Below are 25540 nucleotides of genomic sequence, written 5' to 3' on the forward strand. Positions count from 1 at the left end.
TACGGAAATCTATGTCTTTTCAAATGGAGACGCAACGCGTTTCCTACTGAGCCAAAACCCGCTTTTTTTTTTCAAAGAAACTAAACTAGCAGGTAATGAAAATTGGAAACAATCAAACTTAAAAATAATTACAGCCTTCCTAAAGAAACTGGATGCTGAACTAACTAGGAGCAGTCGGCAGTGGAACTGAGACAGGTGGTCAGGCGAAGAACGACGAGTGCGGCCGAGGGAGACCGAGACTGAGACGAGCACACGAACGAGGCTGGAACGAGAACTGCCCAAGTGACCGCCGCGACCGAAGTGAACTAGTGAACTATTAACCGATCGTTCCTCGTTCCCGGGAACTATAAGTAGACCGCCACGACCGAAGCGAACTATGAACCGATCTTTCCTTGGAATTCGTTCCTCGGTCCTTTCGTTTAGCTTGGTGAACCGTTCCTTTGCACCCGTTCGTTCGCGAACTACCCATCTCTAATTCAAATACAGAGAAATGTAAACAGGCAGAATATGATGCTGAGGGCGGCAACGCCTGTATAAGGCAACACGTGTCTAGCGCTGTTGTTAGATCGGTTACTGCTGCCACAATGGCAGATTAGCAAGAGTTTAGTGAGTTTCAACGTCGTGTTACAGTCGGCGCAGGAGCGATGGGACACCGCATCTGCGAGGTAGCGATGAAGTGGGGATTTTCCCGTACAACCATTTCAAGAGTGTAACGTGAACATCAGGAATCCAGAAAAACATCAAATCTCCGGCATCGCTGCGGCCGGAAAAAGATCATGCAAGAACGGAACCAACGAGAGTTGAAGAGAAACTTACAACGTGACAGAAGCGCAACCCTTCCGCAAATTGCTGCAGATGTCAACGCTGGGCCATCAGCAAGTGTCAGCGTGCGAACCACTCACCGAAACATCATCGCCATGGGCTTTCGGAGACGAAGACTCACTCGTATACCCTTGATGACTGCATGACACAAAGCTGTACGTCTCGCCTGGGACCGTCAACTTCGATACTGAACTGTTGGTGACTGAAAACACGTTGCCTAGTCGGAAAACTCTCGTTTTAAATAGTATCGAGCGGATGGACTTGTATGGCTATGGGGACAACATCATGAATCCGTGGACCCTGCATGTCACAGGGGACTGTTGAAGCCGATGGAGCTGTAATGGTGTGGGTCGAGTGCAGTGTGACTGATATAGGACCCCTGATACGTCTAGATACGACTCTGACAGGTGACACGTACGTAAGCATCCTGTCTGATCACCTGCATCCATTCGTGTAAAGTGTGCATTCCTGCGGACTAGCGCAACTCGAGCAGGGCAATGTCACATCCCACACGTCACGAATTGGTACACAGTGGCTCCAGGAACATTATTCTGAGTTTAAACACTTCCGATGGCCACCAGACTCCCCACACATGAAAATATTGAGCATAGCTAGGATGCGTTGCAACGTGCTGTTCAGAAGAGACCTCTACCCCTTCGTAATCTTACGGATGTACGGACAGCCCTGCAGGATTCACGGCGTCAGTTCCCCCGCAGCACTTCAGACTTTAGTCGATTGCATGCCACGTCGTGTTGCGGCACTTTGTCGCCCTCGCACGGCGCTACACGATATTAGGCAGCTATCCCAGCTTCTTTGACTCTTCAGTGTAGCTTCCAAGTTAACATCGATTTGCCAAACGCAGGTAAGTGGGGAAACGTGGCTGCTCTCAGTCAGTGTCAGCGACAGTGTCAATACAATAGCAACAGCATGAGGAATATGTCTGGAAGAGGAGCGGCTGGGCATTCTGCAAGTGACCCTAGTTATCGTTTAATGGATTCGGGACCAGATTTAAAGGCAGACAAGTGCAAGCGAACCTTAGACTACAGTCACACTGTAGCCTAATACTAAAGTTACGATGTGTTACATTCCTTTTAATAAATTCTGTTAAACTGTTGCTAACGTGCTTTGCCGTCATTTTCCGCAGATGCTGCCTAAGCCCATTTAGCTCTGTGACGTTGCTGTATAGCCACCGAGTACGACCAAGCCACCTGATAACAGCAACTAATTTCGTTGGCAAGGCGTTCTCTTCATTTCATCTTATTATGTTCGATAGTATATGTATTTGGGGAATACAACACAATACGTTTTGCGTGTTGTACTTATGTACAGATGAACAAATTAGCACAAAATTGAAAAGATGGATAACACCATCAGACTAAGATTCTCACAAAAACAAAGGCTCATCTGGTTTTAACAGCGCTTTCAACATTTGTCCCCATATAATAAGCCCTTTATTATCTGAAATATGTAATACACCAATAACTCAAGGCATTTTTCCACAGAGATTGAAATATGCTATTCTCAAAGCCATCCATAAGAAACGTCATGGAAAGATATCAATACCTACCGATATATTGCACTGCTCAGATTTTCCAAAATTTGGGAAGGTGGTGTATTCTAGAGCAGTATCTCACCTGAGCAAGAATAATGTTCTCAGGATATCACAGTTTGAATTTCAGAAAAGTTGTTCCACTGAGAATGCCATTTACATGTTTACTAACCATTGTTTTTACGTACTGAATAAGAAAACGGTGCCGGTTCGTATTTTCTGCTACCTACCTAAGGCATTTGACAATAGTCTCCCAGAATAATTGAGGTTTTATGGGATTTATGATATAACCAAACAATGGATAATATCATAACTAACCAAAAAATATGGAAAGTTGTACTTAGTAATTCCAACAATGTAGTCTGGTGACATCATTCTGACTGGGAAAAAATCACGTATTGACTCCCAAGGCTTATTCTTAAGGCCACTATTGTTCCTCATACATGTAAACGATCTCCTACGTAATATATAACAAGGAGAATTAGTTCTTCTTGCAATATTTTAATCAAGCAAGCATACATACAGCAGTAGAAGAAATAGTAAACAAAGTACTTAAAAGTATCATTGGCTGGTTTCTGCAAATGGATTCCCCCTCATTTTTAAAATCACACAGCATATTCAGTTCTTGATGAAAGGAGAAAATACAAAAATGCAGTAAATGAAGCAAGCATAAAGCAATACAAACGTCTCAGAAATGAGATCGACAGGAAGTGCAAAATGGCTAAGCAGGGATGTAGAGGCTTATCTCACTAGGGGTAAGGAAGATGCTGCCTACAGGAAAATTAAAGAGACCTTTGGAGAAAAGAGAAACACTTTTATGAATATCAAGAGCTCAGTTCGAAACCCAGTTCTAAGCAAAGAAGGGAAAGCAGAAAGGTGGAAGGAGTATATACACAGTTTCGACAAGGGTGATGTACTTGAGCACAATTTTATGGAAATGGAAGAGGATGTAGATGAAGATGAAATGGGAGATACGACACTGCGAGAAGAGTTTGACAGAGTACTGAAAGACCTGTGTCGAAACAAGGCCCCGGGAGCAGACAACATTCCATTAGAACTACTGACGACCATGGGAGAGCCAGTCCTGACAAAACTCTACCATCTGCTGAGCAACATGTATGAGACAGGCGAAATTCCTTCAAGAAGAATATAACAGTTCCAATCCCAAAGAAAGCAGGTGTTGACAGATGTGAAAATTACCGAACTATCAGTTTAATAAGTCGCAGTTGAAAAATACTAACGCGAATTCTTTACAGACGAATGGAATAATCGGTAGAAGCCGACCTCTGGGAAGATCAGTTTGGATTCCGTAGAAATATTGGAACACGTGAGGCAATACTGACCCTACGACTTATCTTAGAAGCTTGATTAAGGAAAGGCAAACCTACGTTTCTAGCATTTGTAGACTTAGAGAAAGCTTTTGAGACTGTTGGTTGGAATACTCTCTTTCAAATTCTGAAGATGGCAGGGGTAAAATACAGGAAGCAAAAGGATATTTACAATTTGTACAGAAACCAGATGGCAGTTATAAGAGTCTAGGGACATGAAAGGGAAGCAGTGGTTGGGAAGGGAGTGAGACAGGGTTGTAGCCTCTCCCCGATGTTATTCAATCTGTATATTGAGCAAGCAGTAAAGGACACAAAAGAAAAATTCGGAGTAGGTATTAAAATCCATGGAGAAGAAATAAAAACTTTGAAGTTCGCCGATGAGATTGTAATTCTGTCAGAGGCAGCAAAGGACTTAAAAGAGCAGTTGAACAGAATGGACAGCGTCTTGAAAGGTGGGTATAAGATGAAATCAACAAAAGCAAAACGAGGATAATGGAACGTAGTCGAATAGTAAAGTGGGGTGATGCTGAGGGAATTAGATTAGGAAATGACACACTTAAAGGAGTTTTGCTATTTGGGGAGCAAAATAACTGATGATGGTCGAAGTAGAGAGGATATAAAATGTAGATTGGCAATGGCAAGGAAAGCGTTTCTGAAGAAGAAAAGTTTGCGACCATCAAGTATAGATTTAAATGTCAGGAAGTCGTTTCTGAAGTGTTTGTATGGACTGTAGTCATGTATGGAAGTGAAACATGGACTATAAATAGTTTGGACAAGAAGAGAGTAGAAGCTTTGGAAATGTGGTGCTACAGAAGAATTCTTAAGATTAGATGGGTAAATCACATTACTAATGAGGAGGTATTGAACAAAATGGGGTGGAGTTTGTGGCACAACTTGACAAGAAGAAGGGACTGGTTGGTAGGAGATGTTCTGAGGCATCAGGGGATCACAAATTTAGCATTGGAGAGCAGCGTGGAGGGTAAAAATCGTAGAGGGAGACGAAGAGATGAATACACTAAGCAGATTCAGAAGGATGTAGGCTGCAGTACGTACTGGGAGATGAAGAAGCTTGCACAGGATAGAGTAGCATGGAGAGCTGCATCAAACCAGTCTCAGGACTGAAAACCACAACAACGACAACATTGAGTTCTACACCTCTGTAGGTATTATACCAGCGATAAAAATAACGTTTAATCAGGAAGTGATAAATTGTAAACTTCAAAGTCCACATTTGCATTTAGAATTATTGCAAAGCGTATAGAGAGGCAAATTAGTGAGTTGACATACTTTGCATATTTCCATTCAATAATGTCATCCAAGATAATATTCTTGGGTAATCCATCTTTAAGAAAGACAATCTTCGTTGCCCAAATAGGTGCTCTAACAGTAAGATGTGGTGCACAACCACGATCATCTTCTAGATTTCAGTTTAAAGAGGTTTTTTATAAAATAAGGTCACTTTCGTTATTTTTGTATGTTCTGTAGTTAATAAGACTTATGGCGAACACAGAGATAACTGGAATTACAACTATATTTCATAACAATAATGGTAAAAATTTGGAAAACACATACCTTACCTGTAGGTTGGAAAACTGTAGTTATGTACCCGATGTTTACTTATATCTACCTTCATAATCTGCCATTTTATTTATATCAGGAAGCAGAATTCGTCTGATTGCATGTGATACAAGCACTGTTGTGAAGCCAAACAAGGAAGCGAAGCAGCCAAAATAGTCAATATTTTGTGAAAGTTACCGAGAGTCTTGCAAAAATTGGATAGCTTTAAATCTTGAAAAAACGTAATTCTCCCAATTTTGTACTGTCAAAAATACCCATCCTCGTATTAACCTAGTATACCAATAAGAAATAATAAACAGGGTAGAACATTGTTATTTCCTAGGAGTGCATTTAAATGAAAATTTTAACTCGATAATCCATATAGCAAACCTATTGAAACTTTTTATTTAGGTTCGGCTACTTTTGCCGATGAGTAAATACTAACTTTTGGGATATGGAGGCAAGTATGTTAAAATATTTTACATATCATTCATTTACGTCTCACGGGATAATGTTCTGTAGTATCTCCTCACTTAGGCAAAAAGTATTCATTGCATAAATGAATGTAATTAGAAATTGGTGTTGATTTCGCACCAGTAAAGCTTGCACGTGTATGCTTTAAGCAGGTGAAAATATTTATCTGTAGTCTTAGATTACCTTTATTTGTATATGAAATCTGGTGACAACGATTTGTCTATGTTTGAGAGTAACAGAGAGGATTGTATCTGTTTGGGAGTAACAGAGATATTCACAACAACAGAAGCAAAAATCATATGCCTTACCCTTTAATGAATCTAACTTCGGCACAGATGGTAAAATATGCCGCTACAAAACACTTTCCCCGTCTACTCATGGAAATAAAATGTATAACAGATTGCAGCAGCGTTTTCAAAAGTAGATTAAACAGTTTTCTTCTTAACAACTCCTTCTATACCACGGAGGAATTCTTCAATACAAATAAGCAGAAATTTAAACAAAAAAAGCCAACATGCAACTCTGTAATTACTCCTTTATTTTTTATTATTTAGTTTTATGGACTATAAGTATCTATGTTTGTTCTGTTGACACGTTGCACATCATAACGTTTGTCATGAATATAATCTAGGGAACTGATAACTAAACACCTAAGGAAAACGACTGCCTTGTGTGCGATAACTACAGAGGAATCCTTTATTTGACGTTACTTACAAAATACTATGGATTAGCCTGTTAAATAAGTTCATCCCCAAACTGAAGGAATAACTGGAGTCTATGAATGCTGTTTCCACAGACATCCATTCACAGTGGATCATCTATTGACAAATTACTGAGATGTCGTGGGTATTCAATGTAGAGACCCATATACTGTTTAGATATTTTAAAGTGACCCATGGCAGCATACACATCAGACACTCGTAATCATAACGAACAAATTAGAAATACCCTAGACATTAATTCTATACTTAAAAATGTATATGCCGTATAAATGCACCAGTAGGACAAACTGAAAATTTTAAGACGTACACTGGGCTGATACAAGGGAAGTGACTTCACATGCATTATTTAGCCTCTTGTTAGAGACGATCGATACATAAGGCACTACAACTAACTCACAATGGATCCAACTGAACGGTGAGAACATTACTAGGCTTGCCTGTAGGAATGACGTAGTACTAACAGGTAGTTCCAAAACAAAACCACTCAGAGTGATGGAAAACTATTACAAAGTGCCTGAGGAAACAGGATTACGTGTTAATTAAGTGCGAAAATTGGAAGTGACGCTGCTTAGTTTGCAGATGGATTCACTTTCAACACTATTTTTCCGCTTCAAACAATTAAGGAGTTCAGCAATGACAATAGAACGATTACAGAATAAATATCGGTCTGATAGCTAATAGAACACTTTACAATTGTACCAATATCTTAAGGAAAAGATGAGATGGTATTAATATTATTTTATATACATTAGTCCACAGTCACTTTGAATTTATTGAGGGTAGTCTTTTCCTTGCGTAGGCAGTATTATTTTTTAAAGAAAGACTTTGTTTTACTGCTTAGCTATTAGCTAATTTCGACCCTTCGGCAATGTCAAGCTATCTGTTGGTAAATACAGTACCAGCAACTACGGAAGCTTAAAGAAGAAATGAGAATTAAAGCAAAATTATGTGCATACTAAAATTTAAACACCCGATTAACTGCGCCACAATCAAAAAATGTAAGCACATGGCTTGTTACATTCCACACACAAGTGTGGAGGAAGCAATATGTGACGGCCTGGCACTTGGACCAAGAGTGCGTTGGTGCAGTGACTCTATGTGATCAAAAGTATCCGAACACCCCCAAAAACACACGTTTTTCATGTTAGGTGCATTGTGCTGCCACCTACTCCCAGATATTCCGTATCAGCGGCCGCAGTAGTCATTAGACGTTGTGAGAGAGCAGAATGGGGCATTCCGCGGAACTCACAGACTTCGAACGTGGTCAGGTGATTGGGTGTCACTTGTGACATACGTCTGTACGGGACATTTCCACACTCCTAAACATCCTTAGCTCCACTGTTTCCAATGTGGTAGTGAAGTGGAAACGTGAAGGGACACGTACAGCACAAAAGCGTACAGGCCGATCTCTTTTGTTGACTAATACAGACCGCCGGCAGTTGAAGAGAATCCTAATGTGTAATAGGCACACTTCTATCCAGACCATCAACAGGAATTCCAAAATTCATCAGGATCCACTGCAAGGACTATGACAGTTAGGCAGGAGGTGAGAAAACTTGGATTTCACGGTCGAACGGCTGCTCATAAGCCACGCATCACCCCAGTAAATGCCAAACTTCCCTTCGCTAGGTGTATGGAGCGTAAACAATGGACGACTAAACGGTGGAAAAACGTTATGTGGAGTGATAAATCACGGTCCACAAATTATCGATCCGATGACAGGGTGTGGGTATGGCGAATGCCCAGTGAACGTCATCTGCCAGCGTGTGTAGCGCCAACAGAAAAATTCGGAGGCGGTGGTGTTATGGAGTGGTAGTGTTTTTCATGCACACCACGCATGCAGGAAATCACATGCACCCCTTGTTGTTTTGGGTGGCACTATCACAGTACAGGCCTACATTGATGTTTTAAGCACCCTCTTACTTCCCACTGTTAGAGAGCAATTCGGGGATGGCGGCTGCATCTTTCAACACGATCGAGCACCTGTTGATAATGCACGGCCTGTGGCGGTGTGGTTACACGACAATAACATCCCTGTAATGGACTGGCCTGCACAGAGTCCTTACCTGAATCCTATAGAACACCTTTGGGATGTTTTGTGACGCCGACTTCGTGCCAGGCCACACCGGCTGACATCGATACCTCTCCTCAGTGCAGCACTCCGTGAAGAATGGGCTGCCATTCCCCAAGAAACCTTCTTGCACATGATTGAACGTATACCTGCGAAAGTGGAAGCTGTCGTCAAGGCTAAGGGTGGGCCAACACCATACTGAATTCCAGCATGGAAGGCGCCACGAACTTGTAAGTCATTTTCAGCCATGTGTCCGGATACTTTTGATCCCATAGTGTATCTGTGCAGGTACTTGCTGACGAGTATCTTGTGTTGCACAACAACAGAGATAATTGGCGACGAGCACACGTGCTGAGTGGGGTTGAGTGGGGTTGAGTTGGGGGAGGAGACCAAACTGCGCAGTCGTTGGTCTCACCGGGTTAGGGAAGGACGGCGAGGAAACTCGGGCGCTCCTTTTCTGAGGAACCATCCCGGCATTTGCAAGTGATTCAGGGAAATCATGGGGAACCTAAATGAGGATGGCCAGTGTAGCGACCCTATTTTCTACCCGACTTCCGTATCTTGCATGAAAGTAGGAATGTTAATTCATCTATACATTCAGTGGTATTGAGGGGTTTTCTTTCATCCCGGCTAGTTCTTAAATTAACCCCAGTGAGTCACTAGACGTATTGACTTCCCAGTTCTGAAGAAAGAAAAACCATAAGTAAATTAATACTAGTGTTTGCAATATATTCTCGTTCACTTGTTTCAGTTACTAGTCTGCAGTTTATTCTTGGTGAAAATCACGTAACCTAATTATTTATTAACCTAAATCGAAGTAAAGTTCAAGACGAATAGTCAGTTTCAAACGAACACGTCATTTTATTTAACAATAATTATTAATAAATCAGTTCATTCACACGATCGCATTCAAAGGGCTTCTTTGAATAAGTATCTAATCTGGAATCCCGTCAATATCAGAGACACTAAACAACGTGCTGTCACTTTCGATAAAGAGATTGTTCCCGTTTAATATCCGCAAACCGTCACGAGCTGTGATTACTAGTCGCGTGAAGGAAAGCTTTTCCACTGTCACAGTGCAAAGTCCGAATCTGTCCAGAAATCGTTAATTCCGTAAAATATTTAAATCTTCACACAAAGTGACGTTTAAGTCAGAGAGATTATTGATCACCTCCCCGTTCCTCTAATATGACAAAAGTTCTAATTCTGATCTGAAATTAATGCTTCCCAAAAGCAATCTCGTCGCGATTTATTGTTGCGCTCTGGCTTGATAAAGCTTCTATTGTTGCTTCCTAAAGCTGTACGTCCTAATTGACTTCGAACAGACTAGAGGATAGAGACTGGCGTATCATAATAGCATTTATGTCTCTTTATACTTCAGTAAACGCTATCGTTGGTGTTCAAGACCTACGTTCTGTGACTATAATACTGATGTTCTCATATATAAGAATAACTAATAATTTAACCATTTCTATCGTTTTCCCCCCTCCCATGCTTCCAAAATTTAAGATTAAAATTCTTTTCTTTTTCTATTATTTTTCTACTATAAATTTCCCTCTATTTGTCTCTTATTTCCATTTCGTAAATTACTACTTGTGGAGGGGCTTGGGACATTTTCTGAATATATATTTCGAGGGCATGGGAGCTATTTTGGTTTATTAACACCGGGAGGCGTTGCAGGTGTTACACTAGCCAGTCATATCAGACGGCCAACTAAAAGTTTTACAATAGTGATGTCAGACACCTATAGTCCGTAATCAATAGGAGCACCTATCCCCATGCACCGCTGCTACCACTGCTTATTTCACATTCACATTTCCACACATCAGACTGTTACTACATCCAAAATTTCAGGAGTAAGCTGTTCACTATCACGGTAGCCGAAACCAGCCCATGTTCTTAAGTGATCAACTCTTGTTTATTTTCAGTTGCTCCAGAGACTTCTATTTTATAGAAAACGAGTAAATTACTATTTTCCGAAGGCACATGTAGTATCTGACCTTAATTCAGCATAGGAATTTACCTTCTGACTTCACAGTTTCTAAAACCATGCTGCGTGTGGTAAAGTATTTTGTCATAACAGACTGGGCAGCTAAACAATTTTGAAAATTTCAGAACTGTACATAGCAACAACGACATGCAGAAGCATGAGACGTTGTAGGTGTTGCACCAGACGCGGGATCGGACCGCCTTGCTGCGGTGCTCTCGTACCGAGTGGGGACGGACGTACCTGCTGATGTGCACGATGTGCCCCTCCTGGACCTGGCGGCGGCGCATGGAGGCCACGGCCTCCCGGGTGCAGAGGCACAGCGCCACCACGTTGACGTCGAGCAGGCGCCGCCACTCAGCCGGGGAACCGTCTGGAACAGCGCCAAAGTGGCCCGTGTGCGCTCGTGCTCATGCATTAAGCATACTGCTGATACGTGGTGAAACAACGCTCTGGTGGGCGGTTTGCGGGTTTAAATCACCTCGGGGTGTGACCATGCGGTGCATTTGACCTGCATCGTCGCACGGTGGAGCTGGCAGCAGTCCACATACGCAGAGGTGTGTTCCAGCATGTCAGAGTACGGTGCAGCGAGTAATTTTCAGACCTGCTAATCGTGACTCTGTGTTGAAAATGGCTCAAAGAACACATATTGATGACGTTATGAGGGGTAGAATGCTAGGGCGACTGGAGGCTGGTCCTACACAGAGCGTCGTAGTAGCCACAAAGTGTGATTTCAAGATTATGACAACGATTCCAGCAGACAGAAAACGTGTCCAGGCGCTACACCACGGGACGTCCACAGAGTACAACACCACAAGAAGACCGATATCTCACCATCAGTGCCCGGAGACGGCCACGGAGTACTGCAGGTAGCCTCGATCGGGACCTAACCGCAGCCACTGGAAAAGTTGTCTCCAGACACACAGTCCACAGACGACTGAACAGACACGGTTTATTCGCCCAGAGAACTGCAAGGTACAGTCCATTGACCGCTGTTCACGGGAGAGGCCGTAAAGCCTGGTGTCAAGAACACAGTTCATGGTCATTGGAACAGTGGTCCCAGGTTATGTCAGGAGTTCAGGTATAGTGTGAACAGTGATGCTCGCCGGTTCATCTGGCGTGAACCAGAAACCAGATTATTTATTATTTATTTATTTATTTATTTTGGTCGTCAGTCTACTGATGCGGCCTGCCACGAATTCCTTTCCTGTTGTGCTAACCTCTTCATCTCAGAGTAGCACTTGCAACCTACGTCCTCAATTATTTGCTTGACGTATTCCAATCTCTGTCTTCCTCTACAGTTTTTGCCCTCTACAGCTCGCTCTAGTACCATGGAAGTCATTCCCTCATGTCTTAGCAGATGTCCTATCATACTGTCCATTCTCCTTATCAGTGTTTTCCACATATTCCTTTCCTATCCGATTCTGCGTAGAACATCCTCATTCCTTACCTTATCATTCCACCTAATATTCAAGTTCGTCTGTAGCACCACATCTCAAATGCTTCGATTCTCTTCTGTTCCGGTTTTCCCACAGTCCATGCTTCACTACCATACAATGCTGTACTCCAGACGTACATCCTCAGAAATTTCTTCCTCAAATTAAGGCCGGTATTTGATATTAGTAGACTTCTCTTGGCCAGAAATGTCTTTTTTGTCATAGCGAGTCTGCTTTGATGTCCTCCTTGCTCCGTCCGTCATTGGTTATTTTACTGCCTAGGTAGCAGAATTCCTTAACTTCATTGACTTCGTGACCATCAATCCTGATGTTAAGTTTCTCGCTGTTCTCATTTCTACTACTTCTCATTACCTTCGTCTTTCTCCGATTTACTCTCAAACCATACTGTGTACTCATTACACTGTTCATTCCATTCAGCAGATCATTTAATTCTTCTTCACTTTCACTCAGGATAGCAATGTCATCAGCGAATCGTATCATTGATATCCTTTCACCTTGTATTTTAATTCCACTCCTGAACCATTCTTTTATTTCCATCATTGCTTCCTCGATGTACAGATTAAAGAATAGGGGCGAAAGGCTACAGCCTTGTCATACACCTTTCTTAATACGAGCACTTAGCTCTTGATCGTCCACTCTTATTATTCCCTTTTGGTTGTTGTACATATTGCATATGACCCGTCTCTCCCTATAGCTTACACCTACTTTTTTCAGAATCTTGAACAGCTTGCACCATTTTATTTTGTCGAACGCCTTTTCCAGGTCTACAAATCCTATGAACGTGTCTTGATTTTTCTTTAGCCTTGCTTCCATTATTAGCCGTAACGTCAGAACTGCCTCTCTCGTGCCTCTACTTTTCCTAAAGCCAAACTGATCGTCACCTAGCGCATTTTCAATTTTCTTTTCCATTCTTCTGTATATTATTCTTGTAAGCAGCTTCGATGCATGAGCTATTAAGATGATTGTGCGATAATTCTCGCACTTGTCAGCTCTTGGCGTCTTCGGAATTGTGTGGATGATGCTTTTCCGAAAGTCAGATGGTATGTCGCCAGACTCGTATATTCTACACACCAACGTGAATAGTCGTTTTGTAGCCACTTCTCCTAATGATTTTAGAAATTCTGATGCAATGTTATCTATACTTTCCGCCTTATTTGACCGTAAGTCCTCCAAAGCTCTTTTAAATTCCGATTCTAATACTGGATCCCCTATCTCTTCTAAATCGATTCCTATTTCTTCTTCTATCACATCAGACAAATCTTCACCCTCATAGAGGCTTTCAATGTATTCTTTCCACCTATCTGCTCTCTCCTCTGCATTTAACAGTGGAATTCCCGTTGCACTCTTAATGTCACCACCGTTGCTTTTAATGTCACCAAAGGTTGTTTTGACTTTCCTGTATGCTGAGTCTGTCCTTCCGACAATAATATCTTTTTCGATGTCCACATTTTTCCTGCAGCCATTTCGTCTTAGCTTCCCTGCACTTCCTATTTATTTCATTCCTCATTGACTTGTATTTCTGTATTCCTGATTTTCCCGGAACATGTTTCTACTTCCTCCTTTCATCAATCAGCTGAAGTATTTCTTCTGTTACCCATGGTTTCTTCGCAGCTACCTTCTTTGTACCTATGTTTTCCCTTCCAACTTCTGTGATGGCCCTTTTTAGAGACGTCCATTCCTCTGCAACTGTGTTGCCTACTGCGCTATTCCTTATTGCTGTATCTACAGCGTTAGAGAACTTCAAACGCCTCTCGTCATTCCTTAGAACTTCCGTATCCCACTTCTTAGCGTATTGATTCTTCCTGACTAATGTCTTGAACTTCAGCCTACTCTTCATCACTAGTATATTGTGATCTGAGTCTATATCTGCTCCTGGATACGCCTTACAATCCAGTATCTGATTTCGGAATCTCTGTCTGACCACGATGTAATCTAATTGAAATCTTCCCGTATCTCCCGGCCTTTTCCAAGTATACCTCCTCCTCTTGTGATTCTTGAACAGGGTATTCGCTATTACTAGCTGAAACTTGTTACAGAACTCAATTAGTCTTTCTCCTCTTTCATTCCTTATCCCAAGCCCATATTCCCCTGTAACCTTTTCTTCTACTCCTTCCCCTACAACTGCATTCCAGTCGCCCATGACTATTAGATTTTCGTCCCCCTTTACATACTACATTACCCTTTCAATATCCTCATACACTTTCTCTATCTGTTCATCTTCAGCTTGCGACGACGGCATGTATACCTGAACTATCGTTGTCAGTGTTGGTCTGCTGTCGATTCTGATTAGAACAACCCGGTTACTGAACTATTCACAGTAACACACCCTGTGCCCTACCTTCCTATTCATAACGAATCCTACACCTGTTATACCATTTTCTGCTGCTGTTGATATTACCCGATACTCATCTGACCAGAAATCCTTTTCACATTTTCTAGTTTCCCTACCACGTTCAAGCATCTGACATTCCACGCCCCGACCTGTAGAACGTTATCCTTTCGTTGATTATTCAATCTTTTTCTCATGGTAACCTCTCCCTTGGCAGTCCCCTCCCGGAGATCCGAATGGGGGACTATTCCGGAATCTTTTGCAAATGGAGAGATCATCATGACACTTCTTCAGCTACAGGCCACATGTCCTGTGGATACACGTTACGTGTCTTTAATGCAGTGGTTTGCATTGCCTTCTGCATCCTCATGTCGTTGATCATTGCCAATTCTTCCGCCTTTAGGGGCAATTTCCAACCCCTAGGACAAGAGAGTGCCCTGAACCTCTATCCGCTCCTCGCCCTCTTTGACAAGGCCGTTGGCAGAATGAGGCTTACTTCTTATGCCGGAAGTCTTCGGCAGCCAATGCTGGCTATTTATCAAAATTTAAGCAGTGGTGGGGAACGAACCCAGGACCGAAGACGTTTTGAGTATGAACCAAAGACGCCACCCCTAGACCACGGGTTCTGTCCAGAAACCAGACACTAACCCCTTAATGTCCTTGAAAGGAACGTGTATGGAGGTCGTGGTCTGATGTTGTGGGGTGGGATTACGATTGGTGCACATACACCTCTGCATGTCTGACAGAGGAACTGGAACACGTCAGGTGTATCAGGAAGTCATTTGGCACCAATATGTCCGCCTTTTCAGGGATGCAGTGGGTCCCACCCTCCGCCTGATGGATAATAACGCACGGCCCCACCGAGCTGCCATCGTGGAGGAGTATCTTGAAACTGAAGATATCAGGCAGATGGAATGGCCTGCCTGTTTCTACACCTAAACCTCATCGAGCATGTCTGGGTTGCTCCCGGTCAATGTATTGCTGCACATCTTCAAAAACCTAGAACAGTTCAGGAGCTCCGAAAGGCACTGGTGCAAGAATGGGAGGCAATGCTCCAGCAGCTGATCGACACCTGTTCCACAGTATGCCAACCCATTGTGCGGCTGTGTACGTGTGCACGGTGATCATATCCCATATTATTGTTGGGGAAGATGAGCAGGAAACAGTGGCGTTTTGTAGCATATGTGTTTCGGGAAGGTTTTCCCAACTTATCACCAATACCGAGGACTTAAAGATCTGTGTTGTGTGTGCTCCCTATGTTCCTATGCTATCAGCGCCAGTTTTGTGTAGTGCCACGTTGTGTGGCACCACATTCTACAGTTATCCTTAATTTATTATGAGCATGACTGTATTTGCAGTTGCGGATAACCATCCAGTGTATGAGAATTTTGTCTCTTGAGTAGTTAGACGGGAGTGCAATGTTGTTGTGGTTCAGAGGTTCCCGTTAGAGATCGAAACAGATTAGGCGACGCAGTCATACACCCCTTATGAAGGGGGGAGGGGGGAGGGACTGATGGTGTGTCTTCCACCTATTCACTTGCACCCACATGCGGCACAGTTTATGAACAGCCATCGTTCACCCCTGAGATTTATGGCCCACAGTGCTGACCAGCTGTCACTCACCCCTGTCATTTATAACACCCGGTGCTGACCGGCCGTCACACACCCCTGTGATTTATGGTCCCCGGTGCTGACCAATGTCGTTCACCCATGTGACTTATGGCCACCGGTGCTGACCAGCCATCGTTCACCCCTGTGATTTATGGTCCCCGGTGCAGACCAGCCGTAGCTCAACCCTGTGATGAATGTGCCAGGTGCTAACCAGCTGTCACTTACCCCTGTGATTTATGGCTCCCAGTGCTGACTAGCCATCTTCCACCCCGGTGATTTATGGCCCCCCCAGTGCTGAACTACTGTCGTTCCGCACTGTGATTTATGGCCCTCAGTGCTGACCAGCCGTCGCTCACCCCTGTGATTTATGGCGACCAGCGCTGACAAGCCGTCGCTCATCCCTGTGATTTATGTCCCCCGGTGCTGACCAGCCATCGTTCAGCCCTTTGATTTATAGCCCCCGGTGCTGATTAGCCATCGCTCACCCCTGTGATTTATGGCCCTTGATGCCCCTCAGATGCGATAGCGCCATTTTGCTGTCCACGGTGGATAGAGAACAGTTTGCAAAATTGGCTATTTCGTAAATGTTTTCATCCTTAGCCCCCAAAGCCAATGCTCTGGAAGTTTGGGCGTCAGATAAATCTTCCGCCTTTGCATTACGACAACACCTGCACTTTTTTTACGTGGCCGCCGCTGGCACACTACAGTATATCTAGCACTGCTAATTTTGGCCCCATCTGTCTGTGAGTGAAAATTTTAAGTTGACGTCGAATGTTGGCGGTGGTCACATTACAGTGACTGGAAAGTAGATGCGTACCTGTAAGTTCAATTAAGAAAGGCTAATAAGTCTTACACCTTCGATATTCATTTTGAAACACCCAGTTCTTTTAAAGCTGTTCCAATTTAGGTCGATCCTGATATCTACTTCTAGATGTTTTACGGTTGAGTGTTTTTCCAGTGGCTGTCCATCAGTCATGTAATCACAAAATAATTAGCCTTCCTGTCTGCTCAATACATTGGTATGTTCGTTAGCGCTGAGCGTCAATTCCCAACCCTTGCACCTAGCGCCAATCCTCTCCCAGGGCTTCCTGCATTCACGAAAGTTCTGTTAGTTTGGTACTGGCCTATCGTTATGTGAGGTTTTCTCACTTAAGGGGAAAAGACAGGGTGACAGACGAAAATAATGCAAAAATTCAGAATTTTTTTCCCCGGTCTGGTATTTAGTAGACAAATGGCGTTTCCTGCAAAGAATAAAGCATACACTGAAGTTTTTATTGCTATTTTTATTGAAGAATATTAATATCTTGACTATGTAATTGGGAATTTACCGAGGCAGCTCCTGAAAGGAGGTAAACCGACGCATGTCGCTGTAACTCGGCTTGTGGTTATCTGAAACTTGTAATTAACATATCGCCTTCATTTTCACATTTGTAATTTTAGTTCATCGTAGGGATTTACGAAAAAAAATATTTCGGTAAAGTTATAGATATTTGAAAAAACTGAAACGAAGTCAGTTTTCTTCAGAGGAGACAAAAAATCATTAAAATAGGATGAAAATTGTAGCGTGGCCGTCGACGACCATGCCAAGAAACATGGTTTTGGAAAACGCATTTAAAATTTGACAAGTACTTATTACATAGAAAAGGGACATATCTTGAAACTTACTGGACATCGCGAATGCCTCGTACGTAATAATTGTCGCCCCGACTAGTGGATGGCCGCTTTGTGCTGCTTTGGCCTGATGAGTCTTCATTTTCGTTCTCAAAGGCCTTTTCGTCGCTGAGCGAATCACCGCTAGTGTGTCTACCTTCACAGAATCGGCGCATTTCATCGCCGGTTTTGCTCTGAAGGGCATTTGTCACGTGCATTAGTGCAGTATGGCCTACACTGAAATGACATACAGCCAAATTTGAAGTCGTTGTTGTTGTGGTCTTAAGTCCTGAGACTGGTTTGATGCAGCTCTCCATGCCACTCTATGCTGTGCAACCCTCTTCATCTCCCAGTACCCACTGCAACCTACATCCTTCTGAATCTGCGTAGTGTAGTCATCTCTTGGTCTCCCTCTACGATTTTTACCCTCCACGCTGCCCTCCAATACTAAATTGGTGATCCCTTGATACCTCAGAACATGTCCTACCAACCGATCACTTCTTCTCGTCAAGTTGTGCCACAAACTTCTCTTCTCCCGAAACCTATTCAATACTTCCTTATTAGTTATGTGATCTACTCATGTAATCTTCAGCATTCTTCTGTAACACCACATTTCGAAAGCTTCTATTCTCTTCTTGTCCAAACTATTCATCGTCCATGTTTCACTTCCAGACATGGCTACACTCCTTACAAATACTTTCAGATTTGTATTCCTGACACTTAAATCTATACTTGATGTTAACAAATTTCTCTTCTTCAGAAACGCTTTCCTTGCCAATGCCAGTCTACATTTTATATCCTCTCTGCTTCGACCATCATCAGTTATTTTGCTCCCCAAATAGAAAAACTCCTTTACCACTTTTAAGTGTCTCATTTCCAAAACTAATTCCCTCAGCATCACCCGACTTAATTCGACTACATTCCATTATCCTCGTTTTGCTTTTGTTGATGTTCATCTTATATCCTCCTTTCAAGACACTATCCATTCCGTTCAACTGCTCTTCCAAGTCCTTTGCTGTATCTGACAGAATTACGATGTCGTCGGCGAACCTCAAAGTTTTTATTTCTTCTCCATGGATTTTAATACCTACTCCGAACTTTTCTTTTGTTTCCTTCACTGCTTGCTCAATATACAGATTGAATAACATCGGGGAGAGCCCAACCACTGCTTCCTTTTCATGTCCCTCGACTCTTATAACTGCCATCTGGTTTCTTTACAAATTGTAAATAGCCTTTCGCTCCCTGCATTTTACTCCTGACACCTTCAGAATTTGAAAGAGAGCATTCCAGTCAACATTGTCTAAAGCTTTCTCTAAGTCTACAAATGCTAGAAACGTTTGCCCTTCCTTAATCTTTCTTCTAAGATAAGTCGTAGGGTCAGTATTACCTCACGTGTTCCAACATTTCTACGAAATCCAAACTGATCTTCCCCGAGGTCGGATTCTACTAGTTTGAAGTAATGTTGACAATTTCGCTTCGGGTGGATGTTATTTTACGGGCGTATCGCCAAATGAAACTACTGTAACTTTCGATCACATTCTGAATAAAACGGCCTAAACAATGGTCCAGCTAACCAGGTTTAATGAAATCGGTATAAATAGGGGTGATGGCATCGATAACATCTTGTGGCAACCGGTTTTCTAGCGCCGAGACGTACCGTACACGCCCGGCTTCAAACTCTCGCGGAAGCGTTGGTTTTTGGATTTCGAGCATCTACATCTACATCCATACGCCGCAAGCCACCTGACGGTGTGTGGCGGAGCGTACCTTGAGTACCTCTATCGGTTCTCCCTTCTATTCCAGTCTCGTATAGTTCGTGGAAAGAAGGATTTTCAGTATGCCTCTGTGTGGGCTCTAATCTCTCTGATTTTATCCTCATGGTCTCTTCGCGAGATATACGCAGGAGGGAGCAATATACTGCTTGACTCTTCGGTGAAGGTATGTTCTCGAAACTTCAACAAAAGCCCGTATCGAGCTACTGCAGAGTCTTCCACTGGAGTTTATCTATCATCTCCGTAACGCTTTCGCGATTAGTAAACGATCCTGTAACGAAGCGCGCTGCTCTCCGTTGGATCTTCTCTATCTCTTCTATCAACCCTATCTGGTACGGATCCTACACTGCTGAGCTGTATTCAAGCAGTGGGCGAACAAACGTACTGTAACCTACTTCCTTTGTTTTCGGATTGCATTTCCTTAGGATTCTTCCAATGAATCCTAGTGTGGCACCTGCTTTACCGACGATTAATTTTATATGGTCATTCCATTTTAAATCACTCCTAATGCGTACTCCCAAATATTTTATGGAATTAACTACTTCCAGTAGCTGAACTGCTATTTTGTAGCTAAATGATATGGGATCTTTCTTTCTATGTATTCGCAGCACATTACACTTGTCTACATTGAGATTCAATTGCCATTCCCTGCACCAAGAGTCAATTCGCTGCAGATGCTCCTGCATTTCAGTACAATTTTCCATTTCTACAACCTCTCGATATATCACAGCATCATTCGCAAAAAGCCTCAGTGAACTTCCGATTTTATCCACAAGGTCATTTATGTATATTGTGAATAGCATCGGTCCTACGACACTCCCCTGCGGCACACCTGAAATCACTCTTACTTCGGAAGACTTCTCTCCATTGAGAATGACATGCTGCGTTCTGTTATCTACGAACTACTTCAATCCTATATTTTGGGGAATAATTCTTCAATGTATGTGCATTCGAATTCCTTAATTTAAAAAATTTCGAGTTTCTTCGACTATCACCCTGTCGTTCCCCCTCATTAAGGATAAAAAATACATACGGTTTCTTTTCCTCCTCAGTACATCGCAGTAGCTGAGTACTCAGCCCAGTAAGGTGCCCATCGCCATCGTTCGACATCGACGTGCATCAACCACTATGGCGGGTAGCAGTACTACCAGTGCAGGGCATATAAAGTCTGTCTGGGGGACGCGGAAAACAGTGCATTTGTTTTCGTAATCTGGAAACTCTGCACCTTGTCTGGCGTCCAAAAGGGCACGGTCATTGGCTTTCAGGCCTAAGGTGGAAGCAGTTCGGAAATGGATAAGTTTGTAATCCGTCCACGTGTCGCCGTGGTTAAAGTATTTCATGGCAAAATGGCAATTGCGGTGCGGCGCGAGCCTTAGAGGGCAGGCGTGAACGATGGCTGCAGAGACGTATGTGTGGGGGCGAACAGACGTGCAACTGATCGCCCAGATGAATCAAAGGACTACCAGCGGTTTCCCCTCTACAACAGTTCAGCGTGTGTGCCTCCACGACTGTACGTCCAGGGAGTGGTGAGAGCTGGCCTTTTCCGGTGAATTACGTTTGTACTCCACGGCGCAAATGGCCGTTGGCGTGTGCAGGGTGGAACGCCCTGCAACAATCATCGGAAGGGTCCAGCCGAAGGACGCCGGGCCGGCTTTCACGGCCGGTGTTGTCTTCACTTGAAACTTCCTGGCTGAGAGGCCGTCTTCGATGTACTCAATTTCCACCTGACGTTTCCTGCTACTGCCACTGATGCTCCAGGTACTCTCGCATTTATAGAGCCCGTAGAGGACACCACCATTCGTCACGAAATGCCGACGGTATGCCTATCTTTGGAAGGCGTCATCGTTCTCGATTAAGAGTAATCGAGTGTCACTGACCGAGCGAGGTGGCGCAGTGGTTAGACACTGGACTCGCATTCGGGAGGACAACGGTTCAATCCCGCGTCCGGCCATCCTGATTTAGGTTCTCCGTGATTTCACTAAATCACTCCAGGCTAATGCCGGGATGGTTCCTTGAAACGGCACGGTTCACTTCCTTCTCCTTCCTTGCCTAATCCAATGAGACCGATGACCTCGCTGTCTGGTCTCTTTCCCCAAACAACCGCAACGAACCGAGTGTCATTCTCCTGACGCAACGTCGACATCCATGTTTTGTCTTACTTTAAAACTTTCTCTTCACTATTAAAATTGTTATGATGTTTGTGAATACCTATTGCTTCTCTATACATGCACGCATGACAATGGCATTTTCGTGCTACAACGCTTGTCCCATTAAATTTAATTTCGAGGTTCCCATCTCGAAAACCATGCTCAGCTGCGGCCGATTATTCGATGTGTCCTAAGCGACTATTTCTTTTATGTTCGGCTAAGGGAGTGTATACTTGTCCACAACTGCATCGAATTTTGTATACCACAGGTGTTGCTAGGGGGTGGGGGGCGTCTTTTGCACTTCTCGAATATTCCTTAAACTTGTTGGTGGTGGCCGGCCGGTGGTGGCCGTGCGGTTCTACGCGCTATAGTTAGTTAGGTTTAAGTAGTTCTAAGTTCTAGGGGACTGATGACCTCAGCAGTCAAGTCCCATAGTGCTCAGAGCCATTTGACACATTTTTGGAAATTTTATACATCGACCACGGCCTCTCAGCCTGGATGTTTCAACTGAAGTCTGAGGAATGTTCTGTGGCATTCCGTGGGTGACCTCGTCATTCTGCAAGGCGCAATGGATCATGAGACGTATGCATTTATCCTTGGAACCATTTGTTTTTCCTCGTCGAGGTGCTCCTACTGCCAGGACAATGCACGTGACACACACCTCGCTCTGCACGGGGTCTGTTCGAAGAGCACCAGGATGAGTTCACCGAACTCTCCTGGCCACCAGACTCCCGGATCCAAACCGAGTCGAGGATCTGCGGCACCACATTGGTCGGACAGTCAGCGCCATGGATCCTCAATCGGGAAACCCAACGCAGATGGCCACGGTGCTGGATGTCACCATGGCTCCATATCAGTGTCGGTACCTTCTAGAACCTCACTGACGCCCATCCTGCACGTGTCGCACAGTTCCACGCTACTAAGGGTGGATATTAAGGCTTCTGGAAGGTGGTGCTGACTGGTTAGCGTGATACTTGTGATACGAGGTTTTCTACCCAATGGTACGATAAAAATACGTTTGCTTTGGTTTTTAGATAGGAGGTGTTAAATCTAAGCCAACGCTATGTATTCTGAACTTTGACCAGTGGTCTAGGCGTAGCGTCTTTGATTCGTAATCAAAACGTCTTTGGGCCCGGGTTCGATCCCCGCCAATGCCTAAATTTTGATAAATAATCAGCATTGGCGGCCGAAGACTTCTGGCAAACAGGGCGGAGGAGCGGATAGAGGTTCAGGGCACTCTCTTGTCCTATGTGTGGGAAATTGCCCCTAAAGGCGGAAGAATCAGCAATGATCAACGACATTAGGATGCAGAAGGCAATGGAAACCACTGCATTAAAGACACGTAACGTGTATCCACAGGACATGTGGCCTGTAGTTGAAGAAGTGTCATGATGATATCTCCATTGGCAAAAGATTCCGGAATAGTCCCCCATTCGGATCTCCGGGAGGGGACTGCCAAGGGGGAGGTTACCATGAGAAAAAGATTGAATAATCAACGAAAGGATAATGTTCTAAGAGTCGGGGCGTGGAATGTCAGAAGCTTGAACGTGGTAGGGAAACTAGACAATCTGAAAAGGGAAATACAAAGGCTCAATCTAGATATAGTAGGGGTCAGTGAAGTGAAGTGGAAGGAAGACAAGGATTTCTGGTCAGATGAGTATCGGGTAATATCAACAGCAGCAGAAAATGGTATAACAGGTGTAGGATTCGTTATGAATAGGAAGGTAGGGCACAGGGTGTGTTACTGTGAATAGTTCAGTAACCGGGTTGTTCTAATCAGAATCGACAGCAGACCAACACCGACAACGATAGTTCAGGTATACATGCCGACGTCGCAAGATGAACAGATAGAGAAAGTGTATGAGGATATTGAAAGCGTAATGCAGTATGTAAAGAGGGACGAAAATCTAATAGTCATGGGCGACTGGAATGCAGTTGTAGGGGATGGAGTAGAAGAAAAGGTTACGGGAGAAAATGGGCATGGGACAAGGAATGAAAGAGGAGAAAGACTAATTGAGTTCTGTAACAAGTTTCAGCTAGTAATAGCGAATACCCTTGTTCAACAATCACAAGAGGAGGAGGTATACTTGGAAAAGGCCGGGAGATATGGGAAGATTTCAATTAGATTACATCATGGTCAGACAGAGATTCCGAAATCAGATACTGGATTGTAAGGCGTATCCAGGAGCAGATACAGACTCAGATCACAATATACTAGTGATGAAGAGTAGGCTGAAGTTCGACATTAGTCAGGAAGAATCAATATGCAAAGAAGTGGGATACGGAAGTTCTAGAGAATGACGAGATACGTTTGAAGTTCTCTAACGCTATAGATACAGCAATAAGGAATAGCGCAGTAGGCAACACAGTTGTAGAGGAATGGACGTCTCTCAAAAGGGCCATCACAGAAGTTGGAAGGGAAAACATAGGTACAAAGAAGGTAGCTGCGAAGAAACCATGGGTAACAGAAGAAATACTTCAGCTGATTGATGAAAGGAGGAAGTAGAAACATGTTCCGGGAAAATCAGGAATACAGAAATACAAGTCACTGAGGAATGAAATAAATAGGAAGTGCAGGGAAGCTAAGACGAAATGGCTCTAGGAAAAATGTGGATATCGAAAAAGATATTATTGTCGGAAGGACAGACTCAGCATACAGGAAAGTCCAAACAACCTTTGGTGACATTAAACGCAACGGTGGTGACATTAAGAATGCAACGGGAATTCCACTGTTAAATGCAGAGGAGAGAGCAGATAGGTGGAAAGAATACATTGAAAGCCTCTATGAGGGTGAAGATTTTTCTGATGTGATAGAAGAAGAAACAGGAGTCGATTTAAAAGAGATAGGGGATCCAGTATTAGAATCGGAATTTAAAAGAGCTTTGGAGGACTTACGGTCAAATAAGGCGGAAGGGATAGATAACGTTCCATCAGAATTTCTAAAATCATTAGGGGAAGTTTCAACAAAACGACTATTCACGTTGGTGTGTAGAATATATGAATATGGCGACCTACCATCTGACTTTCGGAAAAGCATCATCCACACAATTCCGAAGACGGCAAGAGCTGACAAGTACGAAAATTATCGCACAATCAGCTTAACAGCTCATGCATCGAAGCTGCTTACAAGAATAATATACAGAAGAATGGAAAAGAAAATTGAAAATGCGCTAGGTGACGATCAGTTTGGCTTTAGGAAAGGTAAAGGCACGAGAGAGGCAATTCTGACGTTACGGCTAATAATGGAAGCAAGGCTAAAGAAAAATCAAGACACATTCATAGGATTTGTAGACCTGAAAAAAGCGTTCGACAATATAAAATGATGCAAGCTGTTCGAATTTCTGAACAAAGTAGGGGTAAGCTATAGGGAGAGACAGGTCATATACAATATGTACAACAACCAAGAGGGAATAATAAGAGTCGACGATCAAGAACGAAGTGCTCGTATTAAGAAGGGTGTAAGACAAGGCTGTAGCCTTTCGCCCCTACTCTTCAATCTGTACATCGAGGAAGCAATGATGGAAATAAAAGAAAGGTTCAGGAGTGGAATTAAAATACAAGGTGAAAGGATATCAATGATACGATTCGCTGATGACATTGCTATCCTGAGTGAAAGTGAAGAAGAATTAAATGATCTGCTGAACGGAATGAACAGTGTAATGAGTACACAGTATGGTTTGAGAGTAAATCGGAGAAAGACGAAGGTAATGAGAAGTAGTAGAAATGAGAACAGCGAGAAACTTAACATCAGGATTGATGGTCACGAAGTCAATGAAGTTAAGGAATTCTGCTACCTAGGCAGTAAAATAACCAATGACGGATGGAGCAAGGAGGACATCAAAAGCAGACTCGCTATGGCAAAAAAAAGACATTTCTGGCCAAGAGAAGTCTACTAATATCAAATACCGGCCTTAATTTGAGGAAGAAATTTCTGAGGATGTACGTCTGGAGTACAGCATTGTATGGTAGTGAAACATGGACTGTGGGAAAACCGGAACAGAAGAGAATCGAAGCATTTGACATGTGGTGCTATAGACGAATGTTGAAAATTATGTGGACTGATA

At 43.3% G+C, this 25540-nt stretch overlaps 1 protein-coding gene across 1 annotated transcript in view; it reads right to left on the reverse strand.

Moving 5' to 3' along the window:
- The window catches only part of LOC126291426 (dehydrogenase/reductase SDR family member 11-like), a 362658-nt gene that overhangs the window by 143631 nt on the left and 193487 nt on the right, over positions 1 to 25540 (reverse strand). The window contains exon 3 of the mRNA XM_049984942.1: positions 10754 to 10883. Coding sequence (XP_049840899.1) covers positions 10754 to 10883 — 130 coding nt within the window. The remainder of the gene's footprint in view (positions 1 to 10753; positions 10884 to 25540) is intronic.

The sequence above is a fragment of the Schistocerca gregaria genome, chromosome 9 (assembly GCF_023897955.1).
Source record: "Schistocerca gregaria isolate iqSchGreg1 chromosome 9, iqSchGreg1.2, whole genome shotgun sequence".
NCBI classification, from domain to species: Eukaryota; Metazoa; Arthropoda; class Insecta; order Orthoptera; family Acrididae; genus Schistocerca; species Schistocerca gregaria.